The 9,678-nt window shown below is 40.0% G+C and overlaps 2 protein-coding genes across 2 annotated transcripts; both read right to left on the reverse strand.

Moving 5' to 3' along the window:
• On the reverse strand, positions 1 to 7,546 carry cmtm3 (CKLF-like MARVEL transmembrane domain containing 3). Its single transcript, XM_035155610.2, has 5 exons — positions 7,302 to 7,546; positions 3,375 to 3,530; positions 3,181 to 3,276; positions 2,968 to 3,085; positions 1 to 2,190 (listed from the first exon to the last, which is right to left on the reverse strand). Exons 1-5 carry the CDS (start codon positions 7,419 to 7,421, stop codon positions 2,162 to 2,164), a joined length of 519 nt encoding a protein of 172 aa, XP_035011501.1. The 5' UTR covers positions 7,422 to 7,546; the 3' UTR covers positions 1 to 2,161.
• Positions 7,547 to 7,711: 165 nt separating this feature from the next.
• Positions 7,712 to 9,556, reverse strand: LOC118107014 (chemokine-like factor). Its single transcript, XM_035155611.2, has 4 exons — positions 9,275 to 9,556; positions 8,672 to 8,827; positions 8,461 to 8,556; positions 7,712 to 8,143 (listed from the first exon to the last, which is right to left on the reverse strand). The coding sequence occupies exons 1-4, from the start codon at positions 9,362 to 9,364 to the stop codon at positions 8,033 to 8,035; spliced, it is 453 nt and encodes a 150-aa protein (XP_035011502.1). The 5' UTR covers positions 9,365 to 9,556; the 3' UTR covers positions 7,712 to 8,032.
• Positions 9,557 to 9,678: the final 122 nt, after the last annotated feature.

The raw sequence follows: 9,678 nt of genomic DNA on the forward strand, positions 1-9,678 counted from the left end.
AAAAGTTCAGGTTTTTATTGACATTTTTTCACAAAAGACAAAAAGAGCATAACAGTAAAAAAAACAAACAACACAACTTTATATTTCACCTACAATTGTTCAGCAAGGTGCCTAAAATGACCCTGTGTTGATACTGCGTCTTCACCGTGAGATTATTTCTAAATTGTGTACACACAAGTTTTGTTGTGATCAGGTGAAGGATTAACTGTTCCTTCATGTGGGAAATTTGTCCAACTTCATAGGAAAAAACTATTTAAAATCCCATTTGATTTAAGTTTACGTGGAAAATTTGGGAGTTTTGCAGATTTGGGTTGTTTTACAGGACAGTGATAACACTGTGTAAAACATCACACACTGTTTAGCATCAGTCGTGGTCTGGTTCTTTTGCCTGGATTTGAGTTTATTTTTTTAATTTTAGACTAAAATCATTCATGTAAAGCAGAATGTTAATATAAATGGAACCACTTTTACTTTCCCAACAAACAAAACTCTCCCATATAAGGTACAATGGTGAAAAATCACTATCGAAGCTCAACTTTCCCAAATCAGTTTAAATCCCAAATGGAAATCAGAGGCCACTGACGCCAATTTTAAATCAAACTTCTTTCATTTCTGATTTACAACACTCATTTAATGCTGATGTGTTTTACATAGACAGTCGCTGTGGCATTTTTAGTGCATCTGATTTCTCAGTAGTGGCAGTGGAGGAACTGAAGAATCAGACAAACAAGCAGAAACTGGAGGAAAAAAACAATTCACATATTTGATATTTAGCATTAAAGAAAATAATACTGCATTAAGTGGCTGTAATGCATTATTTACACACACATACACACATACAGCAGACAAGCTGAAAAGGCTCTCCAACTTTGTGTTCACTGAATAGATTTGCAATGCAGTGACCCGCAGAAGGAACAGGAACTCTGTTCATTCAAAAGTCAAATTTAAAAGGAATAGAAACATTATTCTGAAATTCTGAACAAATCACTCCTGTAGATTTAAGACGATTGGACAGAGGTTGAAACCAGCCAACCTGCCACCAACTAGTTTGTCTATATTCTGTACAATTTCTTATAGTAATATATAAATGCTGAGTACACCCTTCTTACAGACAATTTATTAGGTACACCCAGCTAGAACTAATGCACGCTGATACAACCGACCTGCAACAAATCCAAAGTGCCTCCGTGCCAGCGACAGCCAGTGGATGCACGGGGTGGACCATTATGTTTTCAGGTTGGCCGTCTGCATGCACCCGTTTTGGTCTCAGTGATCAAAGGTCAAAGGTCTGAAACTGCACTGGTTGGCATTTAACCACAGGGCGGTGATTCTGTTTGTAAGTGTTTAACAGTTTTCAACAGAGTTGATTGAACTGTTAGATCATTTTGGACGATGCAATTTATGCTGTTTTGAATTATACCGAGGGCTGTTTCCGTTATTTAGCCGCCCCTTGTAGATATAAATGCAGACAGAATGACAGAAACACTTGCCCTAGCTTTAGTGAGGTGTACCTAATAAACTGCCAAGTGAGTGTAGGCCTCCCGTCTTATTTAAGATGCCATTCGCAAACATTTATTCACTACGGACATTAATTTAGTGTTAAAGATGTGTGTAATCAAGGTCACACTACAGGCTCAAAAGTCAATATCAGTCACAATTTCCGATCTAGACTGAATGATCTCACACGTGGGTACAAACACCTTCTAACAATTCAGTATAATGCGACCAAACAAGTTCACAGCTTTATGATAACTAAAGAATCAGGTCGATAAAGAGCTTTTATATTTTACCAAAATCTACAGAGACACTGAAAAATGACTTTGGGGATGGAAAATAACTGTTTTTCAAATGACTTGTATTGAGCAGTGAATTATGAACTAAACAGAACAACTTATTTGATGCTCAGCAGAAGAAACCCATTCAAACTGCACAGGATCCTGTTCCTCCCCTTTAAACATGTTTGACCCAAGAGGACCGAACAGAGAATCCCAGATGAGAGTAATTAGGACACAGTCAGTGTGTAGGTGGGATTTCTACTGCACACCCACTAATAACGTAACCTTGAGGCACGACGAGACAGATGTCAGCACAGCAGCGGACATTTCTACTGCAAAGGTTGACTTGTTGTCAGAGTATCCGCTGGTGAAGATCCCTCCAGGTCTCAGTCTGAGTCAGAGTCTGAAAACTCATCTGGAAAATAAAAGTGACAAAACACGTGTGTTAGTTCTCCACGTGTGCGTCCTGTTCGCCAGGTACTAAAATAAGAGACATTGGAAAGTGTGGTGACTTCAATGAGACAAAGTGACAGAGTGAAAATATAACTCAGACATGATGAAACTAACTGAGTTATAATGTTGAAGAAAACATTTATAGGTTTTATTTCCCTGAAGTGGTGTGGTTAACTTTGCTGTGTAAAAAGTTGGTTCATATTCACTGCCCCCTAGTGGTATCAAACAGTGTTGATTATGAGGTCACTGCAAACTGCTTTTATTACAATAAACAAATATGTTTAAATGATTGGCGATGATTAAATTCACTCCTTGTGTATATTCTTTATATTTATAAGAGGTCCACACCTGCATTTTGTTATATAAACCAATACAATAAAAAAAAACATGTTTTCTGTTCTATTCTATTTTTAAACACTTAGCAAAACAAACTGGGCTATGTATGTATATCCACATTTCTTTATAATATAAATAAATGAAAAGTAAATATTTTATGTTGATGTGAACATGGGTGTGCATTATATAGCACAGAATATTCAAACAGCATATATCTATATCTATATATAGATATATATTAATACATGTATGCGTATATACTGAATTATCATACATACTAAACTATTTCTGCTACATATTAGAACATTTACTTTTTAATACAAGAATAACAGATATATAAAATCACAAATGGGTCCATGTTCAGTATAGATGTTCTTATATAGATTCCTATTTGTGCTGTTACCTTGCTGCCTTGACGGCTCCTCGGTGGTCTCCCCTCCCTGCTTTAGGAAAGTAGCGAGCTCATTAAAGATGAGGTAAAAATCTAAAGCGAATACGATGGTCGCGATGAACCCAAACACCTGAGAAGAGAAGGAGATATCAAACAAAGAATTAGAGGAGGGGAAGTTGTTGGACATCGGTTTACTGAGTAATAATGAAGAGATGTTGACTTTACCCCTGCAGCCTTCGAGGACCCATCCACATATTTAGACACTGCCATTATTGAGACGATGAAGAAGATGACGGAGGCGGACACACATCTCATGAAATCCTTTGAGAGAAAATAATCAAAATTAACCTTATTTTCTTCTTTCCGCACTTGAGGATTTTCATAGCTTTTTATCTCATGTTTAAAATGTTTGATCTCACCATAAGAGGCCAGAGGAAGCCTTTAAACCTTTCGTTGAATTTGGTGGAGTAAGCAAACAACAAGAAGAGAGCGGCCAGGAACTCCAGCAGAGGGATGGTGACGAAGGCCGCAGCCGTGGACGCCGCGAAACACACGAACGAGATGAAGGAGAGAGCCTGAAGACAAAATATCAAACAAAGAGAGAGAGAGACAGTTTAAGACAAGAAGAAAAAAAAGAAAGGACAGAATCTCAGTTTTTTTGTTAAATTTGTGTGTTTATTTATTTCTCAGTAAGATGCTCGAGGGCACATTTACATTCTTTATCTGAATAATGAATAAAATGGAATCTTTTCCCTTCAAGATGTTACACTGCACCGAAGCTGTGAGCCGGTGTGCATTACAGCTTCAGGGCCACTTCCTGTAAGCAGATACATCTATTAAAAGACAATGTTTATTAACAGGAGGCTTTTACACCAAACCCACAAACACACACTGATTAAACCCGTGCTGGATGTGCAGTTAAGCAGTAAAGCTGAGCTTGTGTTTGAAGCTCTGCATTAGAGGAGGTGGACGCATCATATCAGTGCAAAATGAAAGCAAGTCCAGACACTGTAATCTCTAACAGGCCCGGCCATCTTGTCTTTGTCTCAGTCAGTCATCCCACAGCAGCCTGAGGCCAGGAACTCCCCCTGACTCGACCAGAACTGCTGCAGCTGCTGCACTTTAAGGGAAAAAGAGTCAAGACAGCGAAGTGAGATTTTTCTCTGAAGGTTCTGGGAAAATCCTGGTGAATGTTTGCTTCTGAAGAATAATGTGTGGGATGTCGGGACGGTCGCTGTGCAGCAGTGAAACACGACACATCAGTGGGTGGGCCGGCAGTAAAGGACATCATCCTTCATGTTGATACTCTACAGTTCCATGGTATCACACATTTTAACTGTGCCAGGGCAGTAAGAACAATTATTAGTCTAACTGATTCCTTCTGTTTCTTTTATGACCAACTTGGTAAATTAAATCAAGGAGTAAATTAATCATTTAGTTGGGAAACAAATGTCTGGTTGTGAACAGCCTAAAATCCAAAAATGTTTTATTTCCTCCACCAAGGAGATTGTGTTTTCAGCCTTGTCCGTTTGTTTGTTTGTTTGTAGACAGTATTATGCACAGACGGATTTCCACAAAATTTAGTAGACGGATGTGTTGTTGGTCAGGAAACAGCCCATTACATGTTAATGCAGATCCGGATCAGGAGAAAACAAAAATGTTGAAAAACGCCTTTTCTGTCAATGCTAAAGAAATTGAAAAAAAAAATATATCAGGTTCTGCCCCCTAATGTGGATCTACACCGAAATTGAATGGCCCCTCCCCTGACCCACACCACATCCTTCCACCAAGTTTCTGTCCAATAGTTTTAACGTAATCTTGCCTAAATAAACAGCATTGACCTCCTCGGCTGACAGAACGACATAAAGCCACGAAAACGCAGGGACCAGAGAATCTTTGGCCTTTTTCATGAAGTGTGATTTATACGATGAATCGCCAGACTTGTAACAGACGAGTCTGTCAAATAGTTGCACATTTAATCAACAAATCATTTCAACAACTTTGTGTTATCATTTAAAAGACAAAGACATCTGATCTGACGTTAAGACATCTGATCCTTTTCTAACAGGATCAGGAGGAAAACAGCATTTTACTGCCTCTAAAAAGTTAAATGAGCAGTTTGAAGAGTTATAAACTCAAAAACATCACAGTTCCCCGAGGCCAGAAACACCCTGAGTAAAGAATTCGAATCATCCCTATTGTTTCAGTTTATACCACATGAGGAGGAGGAGGAGGAGGAGACACACTTTTCACACATGTACCACAACACGTACCCTTCATCAACAGCTCGTCTGTGTTTTGGAAACGTTTCAAAACGCTACAAAAATGTGCACGTTCCTTCTGGAGCTCGTTGCTGACGGAAACCGAGACTTCTAAAGAGAAGTACACAGTGGTCTGGCACACTGTATAATAATGCACGCTCAGCAGGATGCGTATGTCTGACTAACACTCTGCAGAAGTGTGAAGCTCCGAGCTGTTTTCTCTCTGCTGACTTCAGGGACTGATCTAACTCGGCCTTGAGGAGGTGCAACAGAAACACAATTAAACTGTGAGACACTAAACTTAGTGAAATTATACTGTACACAGTGTGAGATAGAGTTTATCAAACATTTAAATCATATACCATTGATGTTGCAAATCAAGAACCAGGACTGCATTAAGGTAATATTGAATTTTTATTTGATTTTTCATCCCTAAAAAAGTTTCATTTATTTTTCCATGGTATTTACAGTGTCACACTAACTGACTGTGGGCCTGTGAGCCGGTTTGGATTCTCAATATTCAATTAAATATTCTACCTTCTAATTTCTTTCAATATTTTCTGTCTTTCATTCCTAAGGTTTAATAATTGAACCCATATGTTCAAACACTCATTCTACGTATTCAAACTTTAGCTACATATATTCAGATTTGTTTCTACTTATTCAAACTTTTCATTCAATATGTAAAATGTTCCTTCTATATATATATATATATAAACTTTCATTCCAGTCAAACATTTATTCAAGTATATCGAGTTTCTGGAAAAAAGCAGTGCCGTCCCCTCAGAGATGGAAATATCAAAATCAGGAAGTGATTAACCAAATTATATGCAAAGCCAGATACCACCAGAGGAAAATGAGAAAACGTTTGGGATTTTAAAGCGGAGGCGATAAGACACAAACACATCTCGTCTCGATGATCAGGACCTAACTAACAGTTGTGTTCATTTCAAGCATTGTCATCGTTTGTGTGGAACAAAGCATCTTGAACCTTAATGTTACTTCCAAGAAGCGTGTTCAGTTTCTACAGGTTTTAACAGGATAGGAGCTCCACCGAATTCACTTTACTTTTACTCTGTACATTAATCAACATTCATACAAATGTAAAGAGCTCCCACGACAGCTGAAAGGCTGATTTTCTCACTTATTGCACTTATAGGCCTATAGATAGATATTTAAACCCTGCACCATATACCACAGATCTCCTGAAGCTTCGAGGCGCTTCCTCCTGAACCAGGTGTGCGGCCTCATCTCAACACATACAGAGGGAAACGGTTATGCCTTCGACTGTGAGCAGAAGCCAACAGGGTTACAGAAGAAGAATTTTAGCCCAGGGGTGATGATCACAATCACTATGAAGAGGCAGTAAAGGGGTAGTATTGTGTGTGTGTGTGTGTGTGTGTGTGTGTGTGTAGGGGGCTGCAGAGTTGTGCATTCACACACAGTGAGGACTGTACTCTCGGCCTCATGTTATGGCAACAGGCTGAAGGATGTGACTGTGGGGGAGACAACTGCTCTTATGGGCAGAACGTCACATGACACAGATGTGAGGGTTCATGCTACTGCGAGAGGAGCCTTTCCTGTAAGTAACACATGATGCATCACACAGCCCTTCAGTTCCTGCTTTGTTGGAATCCACTTGGACCGCTAATAAAAACAAGTTTAAATCGATTGTGCACAAAGTGACACAACACTACGAGACCTGGAGGTTGATCAGCTCGATCGCTGACGCTGCAGATGAGCCTTAACAATGAATAAGCTGCTTATGGATAAGTCTTCATGCGCTGTCCATAATCCAGATGTTTCCACACACGTTTATCCTAAGTTTGCTGTGAGATGTCCCTGCTCCTCCCTTCACTAATGGAAACCTTGTGACGGAAAGCTGACTGACCTATATTCAAAGTGACACAGTCTCTTTAAGTTGTTTCTAAATGTGCACTTGGCCGCCAAAGCTGCACAAAACTTTAGAAGTACCCAAAACGCAGCGCGCAAAGGCTCCAGCGCGCACAGGGCGAAACTCTGGCACAGTAACAGCTCCAGCTCCTCGTGTGTGGCAGAGGAGATCCCCCTGGTCATTTTTCTTACCACTTCAGCGAGGAGCAGCATTCCTTTCTTGGAGGAGGCGAACTCTTTGCTCGGCAGAACCGAGAGCAGGGCGTTCTGGCTCGGCGGCGGCCGAGAGCCCGGAGCCTCGATGTCCCCCATTGTTCCTCAAAGCGATGCAACTCTCCCCAAAGTTCACACTCCTCAAACTGCGCGTATCTAACGGGCTCAAGGTAAAAACAGGAGGAGGAGGAGGAGAGAGAGAGAGAGAGAGAGAGAGAGAGAAAAAGAGAGAGGGGGCTGTGTGGAGGCAGCTCGGGGTGGAAACGGAAACACTGACAGCGCGGAAGTTGGCAACCAAAAAGAGCAACATCTGCTTTCTCCAGATGTGAAATGAGATTCCGCCCCCCACACACACACACACAATCACTCAGTGCATGTCACAGACGAAATTCGTGTTTCATATATCTTCGTTGTTTATTTGTGTCAATGTAAAATTCTGTAAAATATGGTTCAAATGAGTCACAGCTTTATATTTTTTTAATAATATGTAAAGTCACTTAATACTCAATAATTACAGCAAGCATCTTAAATATGCTGCAAACTACAAACTTTAAAGTAAACCTTAAAAACGTATTATTGTAGCCTGCAGAACAGCATCACAGTACATTCTAATACTCATAAGTAGCAGTGGGTCGTGGTGTTACACGTTTTACATATATTTAAAGTACCAATACATGATCCACTGGAGTGAGTTGATGTGATTGATTCACTCATTGATTGTTTGGACTCTGGGTTTCACCTCTTGGCTGGTTGAACGTGATGTTCCTGAAGAGAATGTAGCCGTCTGCACTGAACAGAGCAGCTAACACGAGGGTGAATATCTGCAAACAGAGCAGATTTTAAAAGTAAATGGTATAATACAACACATCTGGAGTTCAGTGCACGTTTATCTCTCGCGTTGTAGAGACTCAACTTTGAGTTAGCAAGTAAATCTTTGGATCGTATTAGAGTTGGGGCAAGAAGATGTTATGGTTTTGTTAAATCTGCAGAAAATAGACTCAGATTTGAGTTACATCCTCTGCAGTGGTGCAATGATTTAATTTAAATTACAAAGTATTGAGGGAAACTGAAATCCTCATGAATTAAACAACCAAGAATGAGATTATATGTATTAAATAAATGCTAAAGTATATCTCACCCCTCCAACCAGCATGCCTGTGACGGTGTGTGTGATCATAGCCAACAGGCTCAAGACAAGAAAGTAGAAGACTGCAAAGACTGAATTGAAAACGTCCTGAAGAGAAATAGGAGAACAACTTGGGACAATGCAACATGTAGAGCGGCTTGCTCTCCTCTCACAAGGACCATGAATACTTTATGACAATAGCGTGCTGCAGAGCAGAACTCACAACTAAAGGCCAAAAGAAGAAGGTCAGCCTCTTGTTGAGTTTGAACAGGTACAACGACAGCAGCAGTGAAGTGATGAGAAGTTCCAGCACAGTGGCTGTGATGTACTTTGGTGTGGACACGACAGTGAAATCCACAAAAGCCGCAAACAGAGTCACCTACAGCAGGAAAAGAGACACGACACCCAACAGATCAGTTCAACGATAGAAGATATGAATTCAACTGTAATATCCTGACTAGAGATTCACAGGGTTTTTTTTCCCTGTCCGTCACTCAACATGTTGCAGCTCTGGCAGAGAAAGAGGAACTGGTCAAACATCTACCTGTTAAACTGTGAGTTTCCTCTTCATATTTTCAAACTATAGCAACTGATCCCGTTTCTGCTTTAGCCTCTAAAACGCTCTCACAACATACATGCGAGTCATAACAAACTAGTTCCAGTAACATTGTTAGTAACTGAATTACACAGCAAACTTGTGACTCCTCTTAGTTATTTCCTCATGCACTTCGTCCGCTGCAGCTTCCTAATGTGTCCAGGGCATTGTCACTTCAGTTCAGCGGTTTCAAAGCCATGATGATGAAGATGATGATGAAGAATATCTCACCATCTCTGCTGCTTTCAGGATTCCCCTCTTGGATTTGAGAAAGGCCACGTCCACGTCCATGGATGTGACTGTACCTTGATCCGCTGACATGTTGATGCAATAAACGACAAGTCACTCAGTTTCCTGAAACAAGCCATTTCCTTTGAGCTGTGTAGGAAATGACTGTTGGTAAAAAATGTGTTTTACACCAGCTGCTGCTACGCAACAGTCGACTATGTAAATAAATGTGTTCTCTGATATTCACATAATTCATATTCACGAAATGTTAAACCATAAATGATTCGATGTTTTACTGTTAACTCACTTATTGTGAAATCATGTGTCACGTGTTATTTTTTAACCCATGAGCAGAACTACAGTAAATTTGTAAAAAATGTTCTCCATCTGTTTTTTGTGGACATAAA

The sequence above is a fragment of the Hippoglossus stenolepis genome, chromosome 1 (genome assembly GCF_022539355.2).
Source record: "Hippoglossus stenolepis isolate QCI-W04-F060 chromosome 1, HSTE1.2, whole genome shotgun sequence".
Classification (NCBI taxonomy): domain Eukaryota; kingdom Metazoa; phylum Chordata; class Actinopteri; order Pleuronectiformes; family Pleuronectidae; genus Hippoglossus; species Hippoglossus stenolepis.

What these genes read in the sequence shown, in the direction of transcription:
- cmtm3 (XM_035155610.2), bottom strand. Translation starts at nt 7,421, where the DNA reads ATGGGGGACATCGAGGCTCCGGGCTCTCGGCCGCCGCCGAGCCAGAAC. An exon ending in GCTTCCTCTGGCCTCTTATG is followed by an intron (nt 3,277 to 3,374) that starts GTGAGATCAAAC and finishes TTTCTCTCAAAG; the next exon opens with GATTTCATGAGATGTGTGTC. An exon ending in GGTCCTCGAAGGCTGCAGGG is followed by an intron (nt 3,086 to 3,180) that starts GTAAAGTCAACA and finishes TTCTCTTCTCAG; the next exon opens with GTGTTTGGGTTCATCGCGAC.
- LOC118107014 (XM_035155611.2), bottom strand. Translation starts at nt 9,364, where the DNA reads ATGTCAGCGGATCAAGGTACAGTCACATCCATGGACGTGGACGTGGCC. An exon ending in TCCTGAAAGCAGCAGAGATG is followed by an intron (nt 8,828 to 9,274) that starts GTGAGATATTCT and finishes TTCCTGCTGTAG; the next exon opens with GTGACTCTGTTTGCGGCTTT. An exon ending in TCTTCTTTTGGCCTTTAGTT is followed by an intron (nt 8,557 to 8,671) that starts GTGAGTTCTGCT and finishes ATTTCTCTTCAG; the next exon opens with GACGTTTTCAATTCAGTCTT.